The sequence below is a fragment of the Abramis brama genome (assembly GCF_963993115.1).
Source record: "Abramis brama genome assembly, chromosome: 19".
Classification (NCBI taxonomy): domain Eukaryota; kingdom Metazoa; phylum Chordata; class Actinopteri; order Cypriniformes; family Leuciscidae; genus Abramis; species Abramis brama.
In genome coordinates this window covers 12404240-12428505 of record NC_139981.1, presented here as the reverse complement: position 1 = coordinate 12428505, position 24266 = coordinate 12404240, and the positions used below count along the sequence as shown (strand labels likewise).

The window sequence follows — 24266 nt, the reverse complement described above, 5'->3', positions numbered from 1 at the left end:
CCCCATAAAACCATCAGCTTGAGTGATATACAAATGATTAAGACACTTTAGTAATGTCTTTAAAACAAAACAGGGTTAACGTGTAGACGTGGCAGTAAATCCCGGGACGTCTATACTGTTGCTTGGCTATGAGGATGAGTGTCTCTCAGCAATGATGTCCATGACAGCTAGGACTTGAAAGCCTTGGTAATCTGAAACAAAAGAAGACGACAGCCAGAAGATGCACAGTAATATGCTTGATACTTATAGTGGTGAGGGCGGGAGGGTTCCTGAACTAACGCTGCGCTCGATTTTTAACAACATTACTCAAAAAACCCTTACCCTTTCCCCCCTAGTACCAGCAGCTCTAGAACAATTGAGATCTGCCAAGATTTTCACCAAGCTTGACCTAAGGTACATGTAGTGGTTCTCAACGGGGGCGTTCAGAGAACAACGGGGGGCATTGGAAGCAAGATTTTTGAAAGGGGTGTATTCAGGTGTTCATGAGGGGCGTTCACGAATTTACACCAAAGATTCAGGCAAGACAAGATTAAACATGTAATTACATGCAAAATAATTGCCTACAACATTCTAAAATCTGCCAGTTTAATGCGACATGAAAGCTATGTATCGTTTCTTTTGCAACGACTCTATTATTTTTCCAGTCATAGACCAGCGCTCAAGCACTGACTAGAATCCAGCACTGACAAGAATCAGCATTCACGTGCTCAAAAATGTGTTTCGTGCTGACAACAATCCGGTGGTGGCTAGAATCCAGCGCTGACTAGAATCACGCAGCGGAGGAATGGAAAGTTGAAAGCCATTAAAAAAGTATTGACTTAAGAACCACTTATATATTTTCAAATATTTTCAATAAATCATGTTCCCATTCACTCCGGCGACGAATTTTAAAATTAATTAAACTAAATTCTGTTTATAAGGCAAAACCTTCACATTTTTAGGCATTAACTAATGCCAATGCCAGTGCCTTATGCCAAAATGTTTTCTTTGTTCACCAAGTAATTTACTGGTCAGGCATTATTGTTAACTCACAATTATTGTTAAAATGACAATTTGATGGATAATTTAAATATATTCTGTAATCACATTTTGGTAATGTATTAATTCCGCCGTCACATCTGAAGGCGAAACGCTGTTTGGATAGTTTCAATATAGTTAAAAATAATTAATAATGCAATAATAATTTAATTGTTCATAGCATATGTGTTTATTCTTGTTAGAAGGTTTTTAAGTGCAAACATTACCGATTTAATGACCGTATAGTGACAGCCCATCTTATATCTACTTTGAGTGGCATGGGGGAGAGTCGGAAGTTCATTTGTTGCCCCTACGAGTTTATAGTAGCATATTTTAACAAGATTTTCAAATGGATAAAGAAAAAAACTGCCAAAATGTTTTTAAATGTTGGCTTTATTAAACTATGTTTTAAACATGTGAATAAACAGTTTCATATATCTATTTATTTTTAATATAGGCCTACTATTTTTTTATTTATTGTTGTATTTTATTTAACATTTTTACATTTAACATGAATAATCAAACATTAACATAAAACAAGAATTGAACTACAATTTTAAATGTCTACTCATTTGTCCATTTTAAAATGACTTATTCATTTACATTTTTATTTTTTAATTAAATTGATTTATGCTATTTCTTATTCTTTCGGTTTATAAGGTGTCACAACAAATCCTGCATTCCTAGTCTTCCATACATAATAGCCTCTGTGACATTTAGTCACTTATCAGTTCAAAATCACAGTCCACAAAAAAAAAAGATTTGTCCACTTTTGCGCGGGCAAATACACTATCATTAGCCTAGAAATCTAGACGCACCCTAGCGGCAGCAAAATGTATTTCGCAGCCAGGGGGGTCTAGCAACTCTCAATAGACCTTCTAGCTGCAAAAACCTAAATTGGGTCAGGCCATTCACGTTGTGTATAGAGTAGGCGGGGGCGGGCTTAACATATGACGACAGAGTTGCGACGGCTGCCACTTGAAAACAAAGAATGGCAGCTGCTGATGGAGAACAACGGTCTTTCGAATCGGCTTTGGCCGCGACTCTGGAGGACTTGGAGTTAAGTTTTTCTTTGAGAAAAGAGCAAAGAACGGCACTTAAGTCATTCTTAAAAAAAGGAAGATGTGTTCGTCGTTTTGCCGGCCAGATATGGCAAAAGTTGAATCTATCAACTAAGCTCCGCTGTTGGGAAAATGCTCTGGTTGGTTGAAGCGCTGTCCTATTGCGTGCAGAGGGAATTTGAAAGACAGTCGTTTATCCCGCCCCTCGGATTAAACCGCGTCTATGGTGAGTTTCCAGACCTAACATCTTGATGTAGGTCTGGCTTGCCAGGCTACACTATCATAAAAACAATTGAGCAAAATGGCGCCACCGAACAAGAAAAAATGCAGACATTATTCCATTGAACACCTTAAGTTTGGTTTCATACCTTCTCCCACCAATGCACAGCTTCCAATGTGTTTACTATGTGAACAAGTATTTTCAAATGAAGCCATGAAACCTTCACGTCTGAAGGAGCACCTTATGAAGATCCACCCAGACAAGGCAGATAAGGTCTTCCGTTCGTCCAGGCCTTAAAAGTACATGTTCAGTCAAAGCAATAAACAAAATAAAAGCCCATGCACTGAATGACAGACTTCCGACAGCTGTGTCAGGAAATCGATGAGACTTTTGAGCGGCTTCTTCTCCATACTGATGTCCGCTGGCTCTCAAAGGGACACTGCCTTGCTCGTTTTTGTGAGCTGTTTGACAGCATCATTGAGTTCTTGGAGGAGGTTGATGGAGCTCTCGGGGGAAAAGGTGTCATCCAGCCGCTGCAACATTATGTACCTCGCAGACTTTTTTGAGAAAATGAATGAAGTCACGTTAAAGCTCCAAGGAAATGACATCACTCTGGTCAAATCCAAGGCGGTTATCCACAGTCTCACCTCCAGGCTAGATCTCTACAGGCAGAGTATAGGCAGGAGGCAGTTTGCTCATTTCCCACTGTTGGCCAAGGTGATGTTTTTGTCCAGAAACAACACTAAATAGATATAACAGGCCCACTATTATTATAATTAGCCTAATATATTTTATTTCCATGAATACCATTGTAATTTTTATTATTTTGAGTGATTATATTGAGTCTGAAAATACAGACCTATAGCACAAATTACCTTATAAATATAAATAAACATTTTAGTAGAATAATAAACAATAAAACAACTAATTCAAATTCAGATAGTCTAAAAATATTCATGGAGATAAGAGAACAATTGAAAGGTAAAATAATACTCATTACAGATGTCTGAGGCTCTTACCGGTGACCTCCTAGTTTACACTGACCACCTGAGGATGGTTAAGGCCGACATGGAGATCCGCTTCAGGGACCTCCTTAACCTCGATGTTCCCAGTTGGGTTGTGCAGCCCTTTCAAACGGATGTAATCGAATACGAGCCCACTATTCAGAAGCATCTTGTCGGCATCCAGTGCGATGACGAAGCCCAGGCTATTTTTCGCACCTCTGGCTGGTGCAGCATGTGGGTCAAATATGCCCAGTGGTATCCGGCTCTCTGGCAAAAGATCAGGCTGCTGATTCTTGCTTTTCCAACAACATATCTCGTTGAGCAGGGATTCAGCCAGGTCATCCACATGCAGTCTAAGTACCGCAATCGCTTGGACTTGCATGCCTCAGGTGCACTACGGCTGAAACTAACATCTCTGCAACCCGCAGTAAAGAAATTAGCAGAAAAACATCAAGCACAGGGCTCACACTAATTTTCAAATAAATTTTGAAAGTTCGAATTCGAAAGTTCAAATAAATCATTCTGCTTTTTCCCTGTTCTCTGTTGAAAATAATTTATAAGAATGCTTCTTGTTTGCTGACTGGCTGTTTGCGGTACAGCTGCTGGTAATTCAATTTTGAATGTCAAATTTGTAACCGTTGCATTTATTGGCTGCTCCTTGCAGATTGGCTGCTATTTGCAATAAGCCACATAATTAAATTTTGAATGTAAAATTTGTAACCGTTGCATTTCGTTAACACTGATATACACTGATATATAGGCTAATTTCTACTTCAGATGACTTTTTTGCTCTCTGGGAAACTATAAAAATAATATTCCCACTTATCAGTCAAATCAAATCTGTTATTTGGCTTTTAGTGACATGCTTTTTAATTATATATGAAAGCTGCGGTCCGTAACTTTTGGCGCTCTAGTGGTAAAAAAACAAAATTGCAGGCATCTTGGAACTGGAGTCTCCAGTTCTGACACTGGAACTGGAGCCATACTTTCACACAAGGATGGTGATACAGCCAAGCTTCCCCCCTGTGCTTTCTATTCCTGCAAACTGTCCCTAGCCGAACTGAACTACCACATTGGAGACAAGGAACTATTATCCATCAAAATCCACATTAGAAGAATGGAGACACTGGTTAGAGGGGGCCAAATTTCCTTTCACTGTACTCACTGATCACAAGAACTTAGAATACATCCACTCCTCCAAACGTTTAAATCCTCGTCAAGCAAGATGGTCATTGTTCTTTACAAGATTCAACTTTACCGTCACATATCAACCTGGAAGCAAGAAAGGCAAGGCTGATGCCTAATCACGTATTTACAAAAAGGCTCAAGTGAACCTTTCCAACTCCCACATTCTAGACCCTTCTATAATTGTTGCACTGATTAGGTGGGATATCATGACAGGCATCGAGAACTCCCAACAACCTGGCATAATTCCCACTGACTGCTCTGCAGGTAAACTCTTTGTCTCCGAAAACCAACGCACTAAAGTTATTCAGTGGATTACCACATTACTTAGTTCCAGACACCCTGGCCTTAACAGCACCAGTGCTATGGTCAGACAACAATTCTGGTGGCCAATGTCAAGTTTGTACACAAACCCTTGTGAAAACCTCCCCACAGGACTCCGAGAACCCCTCCCCATTCCCAGAAGGCCTTGGTCCCATATTGCCGTAGACTTCATTACTAAACTGCTAAACGGCTATACCATGTCATGGTTATAATGGACAGATTATCTAAGTATTGCAGGTTGGTGCCCCTTAAAAGACTGCCCAGTCCTATTGACACTGCTGAGACAATCTTCAACCATGTTTTAAGAATATTTGGCCTAGCTGAATACATCATTTCGGACAAGGGACCCCAATTTACTTCCTGAGAACGGAAAGCTCTCTGCCAAAATTGAATATCAACATAAGTTTAACCTCAATCCAGTGGACAGTTGGAAAGACTTAATCAAGACATTGGCAGAATCTTACGTTTGTATTGCCATAGATCACAGAACAAATGGAACAAATTCCTACCGTGGGCAGAATATGCACAGAATTCACTCATCCATTCCTCCACCGGCTTAACCCCCTTTGAATGTGTATTAGGATACCGACCTCCATTTTTTCCCTGGACTGGGGAACCATCTGATGTTCCGGCAGTGGACACCTGGTTAAGACACAGCGAAAGATTTCAATGAGCTATCCGATGACAACGGACCAATGCTAGCAGGCCCGACAAGCAGCCCCATCATTGCAACCTGGTCAAAGGGTCTGACTTTCTACCAGAGATCTCAAGATTTACCTTCCCTGCGAGAAACTATGTCCTAAATTCACTGGCCCATATAAAATCATCAAAAGGATAAGCCCTGTCGCATATTGTCTCCAACTTCCTGCTTCAATCAGAATCTCACCTACGTTCCATGTTTTTCTTCTCAAGCCCACTTACCCTGCAACCTTAACAGAACCCCTACCACCACCACAACTTCTGTAATATTCCAACCTGAGGTTTCCCTTCTAACCTCCATTCGCCTTATTCACCTGGCGGCCATTTTGAAAACTCGAACGCCGTTGAGGGGTACACAAACCCGGAAGTTTGACTCCGACGCATACGATCTTCCAGTGTGGACCACCAATCTTTCCTGTCTGCCCGAATTAACGATACAAAATGGTTTGTTCCTAATGTAATTTCTTATGTTCTGACCTGTTCCGGTTCCTTTTCCATACTTCTATGTACATGGTTACCTTTACAAACCTAGACCAGTGTGCCTATCAATGTTTTTTTTTAAATGCTTTATGATATTCTGGTATATTAAATTATAAAGTTATGAAGGACATCATCCATGTGTAATACAATTGTACTTTATTCTTTAGATAGGTACACATCCAGTAGCTTATACTGTACATACACACACATACATGTAAAACAATCAAATCACTCACATGTAAAAGTAAAGAGCATGAGAAGTGATTATAAGGTCTGACAGGGACTGATCCTGTGATACACTGACCATGATAAGGTGCTATGGTAACAATACAAGTTCACATATTTGTATAGATTCATAAAGAAGAACAATAATGATGGTTAAGGCTTTGTACAGATTCGTAAAGATGAACACTTTCTATTCAAGGTTTGAATATGTGGATATTAAGATTTCAGTTGTAGAGATTTACATAACAATGCTAGATATTTGAATAAAAATTACAATTTTAAAAGAGAGGACCTTAGATAAAGAGCTCCCGCACACTATCGTTACTTGCAATTAAAATAAATATTTATTATCAACATTTCGTTCACACACTTTATCAGGAAATTTAACGATAGTGTGCGGGAGCTCTTTATCTACTGATACAACCTACTTAATTGAAGTGCATCGGGGAACACAGCAGTGAGGCGCCATTGCACTGAGAACTCGCGTTGTAAGAACTCCCGGAAGTGGTAAGTGTACCCCTCAGGCTCGGTGGAACGTTCGAGGTGAATAAGGCGAATAGAGCACCCTCATCCGTATACTGAACTCTATCCTCTGTTCCTGTCACATGGTTTCTACTTCCTATTTAAGAAGCCTGATTCCCTTTGTTCATTGCAAAGTATTGTTTGCCTAGCCTACAATTCTTAGCATTTTCCCATTGTTGTGTCTTGCCTTGATTTTGGATTATCTGCCTTGTTATACGGTTTACTCTCTTGGATTTGTGTTTTGGAATTGATTACCTGTTTCGAGTGTTTTCTTGGTTTTTGACCCTGGACTTATTGGCTGGCTTAAGACTCTGTGATATTCACCCTTTTGCTTCTAATAAATCTCTGCATATGGATCCCTCTGCTCTCCCTGAGTCTGATATGTTACAGTTGGTGACGTTGATTTTGGATACAAACATTTTTCAAATATTTATATTTTTAAAAACTGCATTACTGCTTAATTATTTTTACTTTTTAATAATTCCATGTTTTTTAAATAATATACTTGAGTTTTTAACATATTAACAAAAGAAATGTCATTCTTCTAATGTGGCTTTTTTCTTCATTATGATAATAGGAGGAGCAGCTTAAGTCTCACGAGACACGATTTCGAGCCATTTCTGCTGATCTCCAGGAACTGCGCTCTACCCTACACATAGACCGCAGGACCAAAAGCAAGGACCAAGAAGAGTACAAGCAAAGGGAAGAGTACCTGGACTTTGAGGTAAAAACATCACATTTTCACTATGTCCTTCCCCTGAGGGATGTTTGTGGACCTCAGATAAGCCATTTATACATCTTCCTTAATGTATCCTGTAGAAAACACGCTACGGAACATATGCAATGCTGCTGAGAGCTAAGATCCGGACAGGAGAAACAGACCTGGGAGCCTTTGAAGCCCGTTTGTTTGACGATGGTGGCTTGCAGAGGGCCCATTCCAGCCCCACGTTACCACAGGACCACAGTCATGCCAGCAGTCATGCAAGCAGTCATGCAAGCAGTCATGCCAGCAGTCATGCCAGCAGTCATGCCAGCAGTCATGCCGGCAGCACCAAAGAGTCGAGCAGGAGCAGCAGCGGCGGCAGCAAGAGGACCAAACGCTCAGACGGTCAGAGACACAGCTACAGACAGGCTGTCAAACAGTGAGAGGACCAGGGCGGAAGAGGTTACTTATCTCCATTCAGCGGCTGAATATAGAGCATTACCAGGACGCCTGCAGTTCACTTTGATGGCTGCCCTCAAGTCGTCATGGTTATTAAACTGTGGTTGGGGTTGCTGTGCCCCACATGGCCGCTGGTAAAGCATGATTTCCTGGCCACTAACTGCAAGCCCAAATCTGCCAGTGGGCGGAAGAGAAGGAGCACCAGCCTCACATTGTCTTATTTATGTCAGTCTTTGTTTTTTGCCACAGACCAGTTGTGTATTTTGCTTGTTGATCGTCAGGTTAAAACACTCGTGGCTTTTCGTTTGAACAAGCTGATGTTCAAACTTCATTTGGTGACCCATGGGAGCGACAACCAAATCAATAGTGATCCTCTTTATCCTGTGAACTTACTGTATGTTGTTCACTTTATATATTTAAAGCATTGTAGATTTAGCTTTTTAGACTATCATTTCATCATCTGAGGTCGATCAAACGCTTTAACACCTCATAGGATGTTTGAGAATTTAGTCTGTATAGTCATTTAAACCTTCTAAAAGCACGTCTCAAAGCATGCCTAAGAGTTTGAAGACAATCAGTTCCTCATTTGTTATAGTTATTGAGAATATGAATGTATCATTTTTGTTTATACCATAACGGACTAGTGATAATAGCACATCCCTTGTGAGAAATAGGTGAGCTTAACTGTATTGTATGTGCACTTGTAGTGTACTTCAAATCTTGAAAGTATATATTTAAAAAAAAAATTGGACTTGCAGATAATATAATATGAATGACATTAATGGCCACTTAAGTGTGCTGAAGTGCTCTGCAAGTGTTTAACAATAGTGCATTTTGTAATACATTTTTTTTAAAGTACATTGTTAATCATCATGTTTTAATACTTTTTCATGTTTTAAACTAGTGTGTTATGTGATATTACATTTAAAGTTAATATATTTTAAATAGGCTAAATAGCAACTTCATCATTACAAATATGTAATTACAAAAATATTTAAATATAACATTCAATTTTCATAAGAAATTATATTAAATTGTATTTTATTTTACAGTTAATGCTTGTCAGTACATACAATTTAACCATATTTCAAAGGTAACTGAAGTAATTATGAAGTTACAAATAAAGATGTACTTAAGTCTTACTTAATTCTTAAATTCAACTATTTATATTTAATATGAATTTAAACTAATACATTTTCATTTAATTGCAAATAACGTATAGTTAACTGTCAGCAAAAAATTCCATTTAGGTCTCACTTCACAGAGAAGAATATTCTTTTAAAGTATATTATTTCTGTAACAAGTACTCTTTTTCTTTTTTTAAGTATGCTAAAGTGTACTTCTTTTTCACAAGGGATTACGTGCTGTCATTTCAACTGGAATGTCCGAATGACTTTACTGACCAATTACCATGTGAAACGGTTGATAAAAGTCATCACGATAATCGACCCCATCGTATTATTTAGTGTAATGTGTATTGAGCTTGAGAATGACGTGATGCAAATTCTCTGTGTCACATCCCATTTGGATATGGCCAAGCCATTGAATTCTCAGGCACTCATTTTTCAAATTTGTAATTCATTCAGTGCTGTGGTAAAACACACTAAAAGGAGGCACTAAAAGCTGGTTTGTTCAGAGCAACCACATCTTATACCTCAATTGCACTGAGAGACCTGCTCAAAGGGGTGTTATTTGGTCGGAAATAATTCTACCTGTTTACAAACTGATGCGTTCTTATGTTCAATGAATTCATGTGTAATATTGCTTTGTAGGAGAGTGAAGGTAAGCTTCTATGCTGCTTATCATAACCTCATGAATTGTCGATGTTGATATCAGAAACATGAAGGATCCAAGAAATTGTAAAACCTGTAAAACAACACGCTGTTGCAAATGAAGATCTAAACTGACTGTTAACTCTGCCAGCGTACAGATCAAATTCAGACATTAAGGACATAAAATACACTTGCAAAATCATTTTGACAAGATCTTGGACCCAAATTCCATCCAATGGCACTTCAATAGTGTTACGCTTCACTGCACTATGAATATTAGGTGTATTTAATGAAGAGTTATTTATATATTTTGAACATTTATTATTAGTCTTGACTATTTGTTTATGACAGAAGCATATTGACTAAAAGGTTTATACAATTTTTTTTTATAGGGAACACTTAACCACTCCAAGTAGTTTGGTGTCACCCAAAGATTTTGCTGTAAATGTAACTTATTTCTTATAAATTAGTTTTTGTGTTTGGTGTGTTTCATCCATTCTAGCTGTATATAATGTGAAGATTATGTTACAGCCGCTCAGTAAAAATAATGCTAATGTTTGTATGTTTTAAAGGCAAAATAAATATGTTTTGAAAGGATAACTGTGAAAAGGATTCATATTTTTTATAAAATATATATGATTCGTTAACGTCTCTTAAGCTCACCAAGCATTCATTTGTACAAAAATACAGAAAACAGTAATATATTGAAATATTACAATTGTAACTTTATTTTAATATAATTTAAAATACAATGAATTCCTGTGATGGCAAAGCTGAATTTTCAGCATCATTACTCATCTTCAGTGTCACATGATCCTTCAGAAATCATTCTAATATGCTGATTTGATTTTTACTATTACTGCATGTATTTATGTATATGTTTCTTTCCTATTCAGTCAGCATTTAGGACTCTTACATTATAAAGACACAGAATTATGAAATAATAACTTTATTAAAACACAAACATATCTGCTTACCTCTGAACAAACTGCAACCAAAAATACACATAAATAAAAAATGTATCGAGAAAATGCCTAATTTTCTAAGGTTGCATATATATCAAAAGTGAGCTTACTAAAAACATCCATAGAACATTCCGCAAACATATTCCAAGGTTACATTCGTGCTGGGGAAATGGCAAATTCCATTAGGTCTCAGTTGGAGATTTGTTGTTTAGTTACAAGCACTGCACTAAGACTACAGCTTCACTCCAAACCTCGGAGTTTCAACAGAGGATCAACTGATTTGTCATGTTGTCTTACTCTTATGTAATAACAGTGAGGGCTTTTGACCTCAAAACGATTCTTTTCAATCCTCCTCGTGATGTGCTGTATTTCCACTTTATTGAGATGATGAACAGTCCACCAGTTTGCACCTGAAAAAAGTCAAATAAAGTGCAAAGTTGTCCTCAATGAATAGATCCTGATAATCAGTGATTGCCCACTGCAGGATTTTCCATCTCTTCTCCAATGGACTGACTCCCAAAGCCACTGTCCTCTTTACAATCTGGAAGAAGGAAAAGTGTGTTGTATTCACAATTCACTGACCAAAGGTTGTGTGTTAGTCTCAGAGGTGACCCTGTTTCTCTATCAGTGTGAAACATACCTGAGCTCTGCTTGTCCTCTCTGGGTTGGCTGGCTGTCAGAAGTCTCACTCCTTTGCTCACACCCAGAGACTGCAGCGCCTCCACCAGGCCGTCCACAGGACCACCACTCAACTGAACACACATAAACACACTTATGAACTACTCATACGGTATGTGATGCCAACACAAATCCAATTACAAATGCATCTAGTCAAAACACATACAATCTACAAGAAAATGTTTTTGAAAGGCTTCAGAAACGTATACCAATTACATGAAGAATGGGGAGCAAATACATTCACAAATACATTTTAGTAAATTTATTGAGCAATTTAACAGAAAACTTTTTATGCGTTTTGGCTTTTCATTTATATGACAACGGCGTTCTGGCGACCTGAAAACGCAAACTTTTGAAAATGGGTTTCAAATGCAAATTTGTGAAAAGGGTGACATCATGTGGATGGGTATTTCATGTTCAGTCTATAGGTGTGTAGTGTTTCTTTACAAAGTGACATTGCTAACTACTGGCCTGGCATGTGTAATACAGCAATTTTAATAGTTTTCGCGGAACGGGATTGTTTTGACAATGCTGTTGTCTGTACGCGAAAAATCCGTTTTTAGTACATAATTGTCGTGTAAACGTACCCTTATTTAGCAGTAAACATTTTATATCAATTATTTAATCAAATTAAAAAGCAGTTTGAGAAAATTGCAAGCAACAAACAAGCAAAGATAAATGCTTCCAATACTAGTATGCTACATTGTTGTCATATGACATGGACACATCAAATTACATGTTTTTAGAAAGTATTAGCATTCTGCATATTTAATACATTTCTTAAATATTAAATTACAAGTTTTTAGAAAATGAGATTAATATGCATGTTTAATACATTTCAATATTAAATTTATTTAATAAATACTACTAAAAAACAAACATTTTAGGATATTTATTTAGTATTCATTTATTTGCTCCACATTCCTATGTAATTAGTGTTCCATTCTAATAACTTTTAACTATTTTTTATTATTATTATTAAAACATTTTGCAGTTAAATAATGAGTTAACAAAGATGTTTTTAAAAATCTGATATTACTTTCAGTTTATTAGTTACACTTTAAATGGAAGGACAAGTCAAGTGCAATGCATTGACATATGACAAGGTGCAAGACTGTAAATTACACATTTTTGCAAATACAAAAGTCCTCACAGAAAATGTGCATTATATGCAGAAAAAGTCATCGGTATGCTAGTATGTGGTTCCAAACATAACCGACGTCTATTTAACAGTGTAAAGTATAACTTGCCAAACCAAGAGAACAATGACAGTCTCTTACCTGGTAGTTCTCGAGAAGCTTCTGGCAGGGCGAGGCGCTCTCCTGGAACAGGTGAGTGAGTGTGAGCATGCCCAATTTTTCCGCCAGCTCTTTCCAGGGCACATGGTCTTCAATAAGAATACCACACAGTTTCATGAGCACCTCGCTGTCTAAACCCTGGTTCACTGCAGGAAGAGGAATACTGATCAGTCACACATGCTAGAAGTTAAGTAAGAGTTTTTGAGAACATTAAGCACATAAAGTCTCATTACCTTCGTCAGTGCTTATTTTGGTCCTCTTGGGGGCGAGTGAACTGGACTTGGGGCCTTTCCTTCCATCTAATAGATCTCTAACCTGTTGAAGACAATGGTGTTTCAAAGGTTAAATCTATTACATGAATTTATTCGTCCACCTCCAAATGCTCACACACTGTATGCAATTATGATGGATACAAAAACTCAAACCTTTTGACATTTAGCCAGGTCAAATGGTGTGTGTCCCGCAGCAGGTCTCTTGCGTGGGTTAAATGCTCCCCTCGTGGATGATATCGACATGAATTGAACTTGCTGAACCATGTCGTCTGGAAGCTGCTTATTGGCATCATTCTTCTCACTCTCGTCATCTTCATCAGAGGAAGATAAGCTCAGGAAAAGAGGCTCATCGTTCTCCATACGTTTATCAGCTCCTAAAACAGAAGACAAGGGAGATGATACATCAAACAATGCTTTCATATCACTGAACCAAAACTTGACTTATTCCCTAGTCATTGGCTCTGAATATGATGATCTTGATTTCAATTGGTTATTCAGTTCATATGTCATTAATTATGAGTGATTCCTATGAATGTCACACATCAGGAAATGTGGACCTTACCTAAATCACATCCTATATAGTAAAAGTTCATCTTTGCTCTAATAACAAAACTACATGAGCATGTTCTCAATGACTAGTCATTGTGGTTTTGCCCTTCAGAGGTTTTGAAGCACCTGATATCTGTATTAAATTAGTAAGAAAGGAGTTTTCTCAGATACCTGCAGCTATCAGCATGGAGCAGAGAGGTGGGGAGCCTTGACTGGCAGCAAAGTGAAGAGGACTGTTGCCCCCGTAGGTACACACATTCACATCAGCCTTTAGCTGTAACAAATGAGAAACATAAAACTGTCACTTTTAAAGACAAAACATTTGTGATGGCTCTATGCTGAAGTGTGCTGAATAGGGTGAAACGGTTCCAGTATCTCTGGTTTGTGTGATGCTGAAATAATGCATTAAGATATAATTTATATATTATATAAAGTCAAGTAAATGCTGTTCTTCTGAACTATCTATTCAACATGAAACACTGTAGAAATGCATGAGTTTTCCCACTTAAATATTAAGCAGCACAACTGTTTTCAACATTGATAATAATAAGAAATGTTTCTTGATTGACATATTAGAATGATTTCAGAAGGATCATGTGACACTGAAGACTGAAATAATGGCTGCAGAAAATTCAGCTTTCCCATCACAGGAATAAATGACATTTTTAAACAAATTTAAAAATATATTATATTATAAATTAAAACAGAGAAAAATCATTTAATACTGTAATAATCAGCTTCAAATGTCCTACTTGGTGAACCCCTAATGCTAACAAAAGTAGCGTTTACTAAAACTAACCAAAACTGCGTCTAAACATCTAGTGCTCCATAAATCCTTTACCTCAGTAATAAGATTACAGGCCAGTTTTAACAGGTTATCCCTCACTGCCAGATGTAGAGCTGTACAGCCACTTTTCTGCTCTGGCATGTTAATCTTTGCTCCTGTCTCCACTAACAATCGAAGACAGTGCTCTCCGTCTTTCTTTACAGCGAGATGGACAGGATATTGACCTGAGGAGCGGGAAAGGTGAAAAAAAAATATCAGTATGTGCTATAATATTCCACATGCAACCTTCAGCACCATTAAATGAAGACTGAGAGACAATGGCATGTGTAACGCTCACCTGAGAAGTCAGCAGAGTTTATTAAATGGACATAGCGCTCTCCCAGCAGGCCCAGGACCACTCGTAGTACGGCCTCATCGCCGGTGTGGGCGGCCAAGTGAAGCGCTGTCCGGCCCTCTCGGTCCAGCAGGCTCGGGTCTGCCCCTGTTCTCATCAGCATCTCCACTAACTTGGGCTGCTTTGTGATCACAGCCAGATGCAATGGAGACTGGAGAAGGTAAGAAAGATGAACGTTAGCATGTCACATAAAACAAAAATGACAAGATAAAATAAAATGAAAAATAAATAATAATAAAAAGAGCATTTTCACAGCATATAGATGCTAAATTACCTGACTGAGGTGGTTGAGTTTGTTGATGAACTTCTGTTGTGGGGTGTTGTTCAGGGCCTGAATAAGCTGTTGCACCACAGCAGGTTGCTGATGGATAATGGCCAAGTGCAAAGGCCTATGGGAAAAATACGACACAGATTAATACAAACTCTAATCATGTATGTGTTGCACTTAATCCCCCTCTTCATTCAATGTATCGTTTTAATGCATTTCAAAATAATAATGTTACTACACTAACAATTTCACTTTCATTTTTTCATTAAGCAGATACACTGACTATAATAGAAAGGTTTAAAGGTAGCAGACACATAACCTGAAGTATACTTGACATGCATTAAGACATTAATACAATAGACCGGATACAAGCTGAAAGGCAGAGATGTGAAAAAGACATACGTGTCTCCGTTCTCATCTTGCACTCCACACAGATGTCTCTGCAGAACCAGCAGGGGGCGCACATCCCCTGTACTGCAGTACTGTAACAAAGCACGAGCAGTGCACTTGGCTGTCAAAGTGGCGCGATTCTGCAAAGCTGCGGCTGGAAACGATACAGGAAGGAAACATGCATCACTGAATGAATACACTCCTAAAATCTCATTGCCTTGAGTTTAATGATACCTGAAAGATAACTATGCTCACCAATCTGAATGAGCTGCTGATGCACTGGAGAACCAGACTGAGTTTGTTTGTTAGTTGGCTGATTCTGAGATCCATCAGACTGTGGGGTGGAGCCTGACATCTGTGGCCCTCCAGCAAATCCACCACCACCGAAAAACCCTGAACCATCCATCGGATGATTAAATGGAAATCCTAAGGACATAATTGACACGAAGATACATATATGAAGACTTCTGTTGACACACCACCAGAATAACTGAATTAACAATGTACATGTGTAGCCTCAGAGTTTAGGGATTTAAAATGTTTCACCTCCTCCCATTCCTCCTCCTCCTGTTCCAGATCCAGGACCTCCAAAGGCCCCTGCTCCTCCTTGAGGTCCTCCCCGCCAGTGATCGTAGGGCTGAGGAAGTGCCTTCATCCTCTTCCTCTGAACCTCTTCTTTGTCTAGGAGGGAACAGGAGCCAACATGTTAGCAAATATGAGAAAGAGAAATGGTGAAGAGGATGTTTAATTGATCTAAACTACCGTTCAAAAAACTGTGGTAAAAAAATTTTAGTGAAAGAAACTAATAATAATTTGAATGAAGAAACTATAAAATTACAGTTTTACAGAAAACTTTTCTTTTTTTTTAAACAATATTTCACAAATATTAGCAGGTGAGCATAAAAGACTTCTTTTAAAAACCTAGACAACAAACTTTTTAGTTGAACAATAAAGATAATGAATTTGATATAAACTGTCCCCATATATGTGTATGTTAGGACAGTTTCTTGCAATCTATTGGTGCTAAAAATTTGATAGTCTTAAAGTGCCCCTATTATGCTTTTTAGAATATTACCTTTCATGCAGTACGTAATATAGCATATATATAGTAAGTTTTAAAGATCAAAGTGCACCACAAAGTTATTGTCTCCTCAAGAAAGAATCGATTCTGAACAGCCGAAGCGAGTCATCAGCAATTCTAGTCTCACTTCATGTTACATACCTACGTAACAATCTTGCATAATTCCAGCCTATGGTCTTCATTGGCTGCCTGCAAACAAGGTCTACTTTGACTGACCCTCAACCACTTTAGTTGTAGCTGAGGAATGGAAGAGTTTGGTTTCTGACACACACTGTAAGCATTAGACTAGTCAAAACAGACTGGGCCTTCTGACCAATCAGAGCAGAGTAGGCTCTCAGAAAGGAGAGGGAACCTTTAAAATAGCACAATAGGGGCACCGATGTTTTGCACAGCACTACTAACCTTGATTGTGTGGTATATATGTGAACTGCTTGGGTTCGCTGCAGTCGCCTCCCTTCTTCCTCTTGAGCTGCAGGAACACGGTGACAGGGCGCGTGATATCTGTGCAGCGGTACGGTGGTGTCTTAAACACGATCGCATACTGATGGGATTAAAAACGGTGTCAGTGAAGGTTTGTTGTAAAAGGCTAAACCACATCCAATGGTAAAATCCAGGAAATTACAACGTTTTTATGTCAAATTTATCACACACCTGTTTGTGGACGTCAGTGGGGGAGAAGTCTCCAAATGCCTCCCATCCGGCATCATCTTCCTCCTCATAAAAACGAATGTCAATATCATCTGGAAACAAAAGAGTATAAACATCATTTGATCTAAAAGGTTTGTGAATGATTGTAAATCCTTTTTGAAATCAGAAAATCATAATAACCTTTTTGAACTTTATCACAGAGCAGAAAGACCTCTTCTCCTCCCAGCACTGATCCAGAGGTTTTATCCATTCGGGAGATCTTCAAATTTGAAGCATTTGGTGATTCTGGGTAAAGAGCAGCACACTTTAGCTGTAGTATGATTACCAATCCTTTTTTCCCTAATTTACACTCCTGTTCAAAAGCTTGGGGTTGGTAAGATTTTTAATGTTTTAAAAAGAAGTCTCTTCTTCTCATCAAGGCTGCATTTATTTGAATACAGTAAACTACAGTGAAAGCAGTAATATTGTGAAATATTAATACAATTTAAAATAACCGTTTTATATTTAATATGTTATGTTATTTATTCCTGTGATGGCAAAGCTGATTCATTACTCCAGTCTTCAGTGTCACATGATTCTTCAGAAATAATTCTAATATGCTGATTTGTAAAAAAAAAACCCATTTCTTATTATTGTCAATGTTGAAAACAAGTTGTGCTGCTTAATATTTTTGTGAAAACCGTGATTCATTTTGTTCTCTGATAAATATAGTCAAAAAGAAAAATAATATAAGTGGAATAGAAATCTTTTGTAATGCCTTAAGTGTCACTTTTTATCGATGTTATGCATCCTTGGTGAATTGTTTTTATTATTGTTCAGACCCCAACTTTTGAACGATAACGTAAATTGAAATGGTCAATAACTAATTACAGACTTAACACAATATTCTCAGAGCAATGTAGATTATAATACTATTAATATTTATATACCACTGTCAAAAAATACATACCAAAAAAGTGAACAAATGAAAAGACATTGAAAGAACATGAAAAGAAATGTAATTCTACAATGACATAATCATTTTGAAATAAATATAAATAAATATAAAATTGAAGAAATAAAATCAACAAAATCTGCAGTCTCTTAAACTACGTATGATTAAAGTATCAGTTTCTTTTTCTTTAAACTCATAGTGCCTATATATTTTTCTTTGTGTTTTTTTTTTGTGTGGCAACTTTGAGGTCAGAGTGTGGCAGATGTCTTTTGTTAATTGAATTTCATTTATTCTCTTATGTTTTATGGCAGGACTTACTGCTATCATAGATAGGATTTGAAACAGCAGGCTTCAAGGCTCTTGTGAAACTCCCATTGCTGTCCTGCAGGTAAGCAGTGAACTTTAATCTTACAATGTTTAGGTCCATGTTTTTGCCCAACTCTTTGGCTTCTTGCATAATAGCCTGTTCCTCTGCATCTGAATGAGTGATATAGAGAGAAAAAAACATCATGTCAAATGAGGATGCAAACAGTAAACAGAGAATTCAATAAGCAGTCAGTCAACATCAAGTTGATATTATTTACAAGTATACTATACAAGTATAGTTGAATAATTAAATCACAGTCTTACCACTAAATTTATATCCAGGCTCTTTCGTCCTTCTCTTCTCTTCTCTCAGCCTTTTCGTTAATACTTCAATCACTCCTCTCTTAGTAACATGGAGGATGCCTAAATTACTGAATCTAGACATAGAGGATGTAATAATGAATAAAGATTGCACAACTGCACATAAACAACAATCAAAAGCCACAAGCGTCACATGATGATACTGTATGCATACAATGCCTTACGCAATTTATTCTAGTCATAATAACAAGGAAAGAGATCATATGAGCATGATGAACAGTAATCGTGTTCACTCACTGAGCTGTGAGATCATTAGGCCCGACATCAATGGAGCATATACCGTTGTCGTTACATTGGCGACCCACAAGACTGTGCGCATGAACGCGAGGGGGGTCTGTGTGCGTCACTAGCTGAACCTCCACGCGAGCATGACCCACGTAGTTTGACACCTGGTGTGGGAGAATGCATTTATGAATGTACTGCTTATTTAAATACATTGTAGATACATATCCATGTTACAAAGCCCACCTTGACTGTGGGATACGTCCTTCTGTTCCTCTCACTGGAGGCACCTGGCAGACCACCGTGGGATGGGCCCTCACATTCATAACGAAATCTGAATCCTCTCTGTAACACATTTTTACATAACACCAGACCTTACTCACTGATAAAACCCTGTTTTTGGGGAATTCCAGCGCATGCTTTCTGGAATTATCCCACATAGTCTGTACATTCTTTGTAATACATCACACATGTTCACTAAATGGCTACAATACACCATTTTATAATTTATAACATTGGAAAAACAGAGTGGAAGATGAAGATGAAGACCTAAGTGAACGTACCTGCTTTGGCTCCTCAATTATCTGTAGATAAGGCCCATGAACTGAAATAAATATCAAATACAATAAATTAGCCTTCTTTTCATTTAAATCAAAAGAACACCACACAACAAAAACACATCATAAAATACATTCATAAAGCAAGACAATTGGCAGAATTAACTTACCTGTTTCTGTCACAAAGGGTTCAGGCTTCACCTCAAAAGGTTCATGCAGATATGGAAGGTCCACCATGAACTGTAAAGACTGAAGATGCCATGTACAAACGTGCATGTGTTAGTATTTTTACATAAACTCAAACCTTTAGCACAAAGCATAATTAGTTTTATTTTATTATAACTGAAAATGTGACCTGATATTCAAATTTATACCATTCAGTCTAAATAGATTAAAAAAATAGAATTTAGGCATCACAACATTATGGATAATACATTTTTAGATTTGTTATATATTACATTTAACAGTGTTATTAATTTATTAATGTTTTTAAAGATTAGCTTTAAGTTAGGGTTTGATAACGTTGATGATAATCTAAATAAGAAAAATTAGCATTTATTTGAAAAATCTCGTTGGGTACGCATTTTGTGCACCCCAAATGAAAATTTATATAGATCACAACTCTAAACCAAAAATCTGTAGCAAGGTAGCAGACTACAGCAGCAATTTTGACAATATGTGGCTCACCTCATTGTCAAACTTCATTTGATACTGCGTATCATCCATCCTGTAATGTAGAAGAAACAGAGAAAACTCTTACTGAGACCGTCTCGCAAAGACACAAACCCAGAACTAAAAAATACCCATGAGGTGAGGTGCTCTAATACAGTTAGCATGTTGAATCAAAACATCAACTGAGCTGCAAACCCCTACAGATGCATTTCATTCCCCCAGTTTTTCCCCACAGCAGTGTTCTGACCTTCACACAAGGCTGCGCACACTTTTACCCTACCTGATAAACAAAACGTAGAGAAAGACGCTTTAGACAAAAGACTCACGCAAAGTCCGTTTCACTTTCGGTGTAACAACAAGGATGTGTGTGCACTGGATTTTTTTTCTTTTTTTAATACGCCTCCCTCCTTCTGTCTGGCTCACTTGCTTGCGTTACTTCCAGGAAGCAAGGCAGTGAAAAAAAAAAACAGAGGAAAGCCCCCAGAATACCAGCTCACTGCTGCCGCTGATGTCAAATCCCGAGAAATGCAGGTACACACATATTCACACCCTGATATCAAGACTTCTCATATCTAAATTTCCTCAACTTTCCAAAGGCTTTTTCAAATTCCCTTCTCTCTTCCTCTGGGGTACTTTTGAAACAAAATTCCAATAATGATTCCTTTTTTATTCATATTTAGAGTCAATTCTGTGAAAAAATGAACAAAAAATTCCATGTACGTGTAATTTACAAAAAATAAACATATTTCTGACTAAAACAATCTGTGTAACTGGATTAGTCAGATATCTCTACAGTGTCGTCAATGCAGCTAGCATGAGAAAAGCCCTAAAAGATGGGGATTGCCCCCCATCTGTTGGCCTGCCCTTGCAGCCACAAATCTTTAAACCCACAAACACTTCCACTGTTAACCAAACAGGAAATTATGATGATGATGATCTCTAAATGATACATTTATTTAAATAAATAATTTATAAAGAAATTATGTTCCAAATCATTTCCAGTGTTAATATTACTAGCTACACTGGATGACAGGATTGCACAAGTGATTACTTAAACTGCCACTGACAGGAATGAGGAAGCGTCTTCTTCTGCTCAGGATGAGGTGTACTAAGATTGCTGTGTAGTACCACCACATATTCTTCCCAAAACCAATGGGACAACTAGTAGAGTAAACTATGAGTTTTCTATCTGAGGTGTCAGGGCTCATTCTGAGTGAATGCAAATCCTGACGTCACTGAAAAGAGAGTAAAACTTTTCTGGATCACAACCGCATCCTGTCCTTCTTCTGTGAAATGATAGCATCTTCACTTCAGCCAAACAACCCCTAATCTTAAAAACGTCAAATATAGACAAGAAGATTCATTAAGCAAGGCAAAAGTCGTCAATCTAAAACAGTGGATGTCAACCAAGCCCGCCAAGAGGCCTCAGTAAACGTCTGAAGGGGCAAAATGAATGTAAATTATTTAAGAGTTACATTAACAGAATCCAACTTAAGTCCAATGCTAACAACAAAACCAAAACGTAAAACATGTAAAATGACATCATATGTTAATCTATCAGCTGTTGTTGATATCATACACAGTCATTCACAGCTTTTGAAACTTTTGGAATCACAGAATTCATTTTTGGTCGATTATTTAATTTTATTGACAACTTAGTATCTGTTAATAAAAAAGGTTAAAAGCAAGCAGCTAAGCATCACAATGTTCTTTAATTAAAGAAATTAAGATATTTTTGATGAAATCCGAGAGGTTTCTGAACAAGTCACAGGCAACAACGTCACTGCAACTTTCAAGGCCCAGAAAGATAGTAAAGACATCATTAAAACAGTCCAAGTGACTACAGTAGTTCAACCTTAAAGCGTAACTCTCGCCAAAATGCAACCTAGGGTCTTTTTGTTAATCTACCCGAGGCAAACTTTCGTTTAAAAGCATAATTAGAAAAATTATGAAGATCGACTACTCAAAAATAGTCGATCTCCGAATGCGAATGAACTGACTCTGAATTTTAGTATTGTTTCTTATATGAGGATCCTTTTTCAAATACAAGGTCAATATTGATTTTCACTAACGACAAAACAACAAATTTTCCGTGAATTTATATGGAACTAAGCTTTAGGATCTTTACTCTCCTCCCTGTTACGTTGCATTCGGAGATCGACTATTTTTGACTGACAAAATGCCGGAGGACACAGCTACAGTGAGTTAAAAATCTTTCTTTTTAGTAAACTCTGTGTACACAAACAATGTTCTCAATACTCGAGTTCATGTGTAGAGCCCCTGGTGATACTTCGAGTAAAGTTTCATGTTGTGTCGATCCTTCTTAGTGTTTTAAAAATAGCGATTTTTGATGCTATCATAGAAGTGCCCCAGGCACTCCCATTCAAAAGGCAATTTGACCAAACGAAAATACGGTCAAACTTAAAAGTGGCGTTTCCATTCTAATTATGCTTTTAAACGAAAGTTTGCCTCGGGTAGATTATGGTTATGATTATGATTAAGGTTATGAAGCGACGAGAATACTTTTTGTGCACAAAAGAATTATATAAAAATAACGACTTTAATTCAACAATATTTTCTCTTCCATGTGCTATTCACATAATGTAAACAGTATTCCAGGTTCTACGCCAAAACGCAGACTCATTATTGGCTAGCTCCTGTGTCAGCATCACACGCAAGTGCCGTGGTGCTCACGTGAACAGCGTCAGCCAATAATGATCCGGCGTTCTGATGTAGAACCTGGAATCGCTGCACTGTTTACTACTAAGTTACCTTTCTGGGCCTTGAAAGTTGCAATGAATTGCTGCCTATGGCTGGTTCAGAAACCTCTTAATTTATTTTCCGAAGATGAACGAAGGTCTTGCGGGTTTGGAACAACATGAGGGTAAGTAATGACATTTTTGTCATTTTGTAATGAAGTATTTTTATTTTTGGGTAAACTAAACCTTTAAAGAATTTAATTGAATGTTCTTTAAAGACAAAAACCTACTTGCTCAGAACGCAAGACTACTTTTTTTAAATGTAGAATATAAATGTATTGCCATGGAAATAATGGTGACTTGACTAGAAAAATCACAATAAACCTGTTTTTAACTGTTTCAGCTCTTCCATATGCATGAAGTTGAAAGGCAAATGAACCAGTGTTTGTAAATCCTCTACTTATGTACATATTACAAGTTTTTGTTTCCATATGCAAATCTGACTACTTACCAGTCTACATGCTCTATGTAATCATGTCCAAAACTTTAGGAGTACATTTACATTCGTGAACATTTTAAGCATAACCAATGAGCTGTCAGTCAACATTTCTGGGCATCTTTAAGCTGCATGTGCCTATGATGCACAATAAAACGCTGCACAGGAGAGACAGCAATACTGGAATAAATCTGTACCGTACCTTAGTGCTCCAGCCATTCTGTTTTCTGCAGGGTCATCCGAACCGACACTGAACTCCTGACAGACTGAAAATGATGGAAATGATAAGCGCTTACACACATTGTGTGATGGGGATGTGATTCCCCTGCACGTGTAACTGCTTTAGGCTAAGTCAGATCCAAAAAGTACATCTGAATTTTGATGGGAATTTCCCGCAGACTCGAGCGAGCAGCAGCAAAACACCCGAGACAAAACTTGTACACACTATCGATAACTGAACACTGTTTAAATTTTTGTAAACATTTTACGGTTTTCTAACTAATTAGCAATTTGCACAGACTGCACGCCATATGAACTGTACACCATCTCTGGAATGTAACGTAACGTTAATGTTTTCAAAACAAACTTAAAATAGATGTCTCTATGCACTATAAGCAACCGAGTCATTATTTCCAAATAAGAAAGCAGACTATTATTATCTACTATTTAAAGACCTACGTGCCTTGTTACAAAACTGTTCATTAATAATGATAATTTCGTTATACATAATGTGTACAGTATGTACTTCAGCACATATCAGACTTAACTTACCTTGTATAACTGTGATGTTTGCCAATTCTCGTGTAGTTTCTATTCGACGTCAATTTAATTAAATCACTCCTAAAATCTTAGCAAACGACTGAGAAAAAAAAAAACATAAACAAAATGGACCATCCATCCAATTATTTAGTATTTAGTGAACACTCCATGAACGTACGCTTGCATGAGTCGAATGCTACTGGCCTGTAGCATTCGTGATTGCGGAATTCCCCGAGTCG

General features: G+C 37.6%; 2 protein-coding genes across 2 annotated transcripts in view; one reads left to right on the top strand and one right to left on the bottom strand.

The window, feature by feature from the left end:
- The window catches only part of psda (pleckstrin and Sec7 domain containing a), a 39206-nt gene extending 28935 nt beyond the window's left edge, over positions 1 to 10271 (top strand). The window contains exons 16-17 of the mRNA XM_084093548.1: positions 7315 to 7461; positions 7557 to 10271. Of these exons, the coding sequence (XP_083949674.1) occupies positions 7315 to 7461; positions 7557 to 7883 (474 nt within the window). The 3' untranslated portion in view covers positions 7884 to 10271. The remainder of the gene's footprint in view (positions 1 to 7314; positions 7462 to 7556) is intronic.
- A 104-nt stretch (positions 10272 to 10375) lies between these two features.
- Positions 10376 to 24248, bottom strand: nfkb2 (nuclear factor of kappa light polypeptide gene enhancer in B-cells 2 (p49/p100)). Its single transcript, XM_084093549.1, has 24 exons — positions 24040 to 24248; positions 23471 to 23534; positions 20089 to 20128; positions 19572 to 19650; positions 19408 to 19448; positions 19091 to 19189; positions 18860 to 19011; positions 18566 to 18678; positions 18254 to 18412; positions 17182 to 17286; positions 17005 to 17093; positions 16756 to 16894; positions 15819 to 15953; positions 15528 to 15698; positions 15285 to 15426; positions 14889 to 15003; positions 14558 to 14765; positions 14275 to 14444; positions 13605 to 13707; positions 13038 to 13258; positions 12846 to 12927; positions 12595 to 12758; positions 11277 to 11388; positions 10376 to 11177 (listed from the first exon to the last, which is right to left on the bottom strand). Exons 2-24 carry the CDS (start codon positions 23485 to 23487, stop codon positions 11101 to 11103), a joined length of 2733 nt encoding a protein of 910 aa, XP_083949675.1. The 5' UTR covers positions 23488 to 23534; positions 24040 to 24248; the 3' UTR covers positions 10376 to 11100.
- Positions 24249 to 24266: the final 18 nt, after the last annotated feature.

Bases quoted from the DNA above. Each gene is read 5' to 3' on its own strand.
- nfkb2 (XM_084093549.1), bottom strand. The intron at 18,413-18,565 runs GTAAGACTGTGA...TCACTCATTCAG, and splicing joins GCCTGGATATAAATTTAGTG to ATGCAGAGGAACAGGCTATT. The intron at 17,287-18,253 runs GTAAGTCCTGCC...CTCTTTACCCAG, and splicing joins AAATCCTATCTATGATAGCA to AATCACCAAATGCTTCAAAT.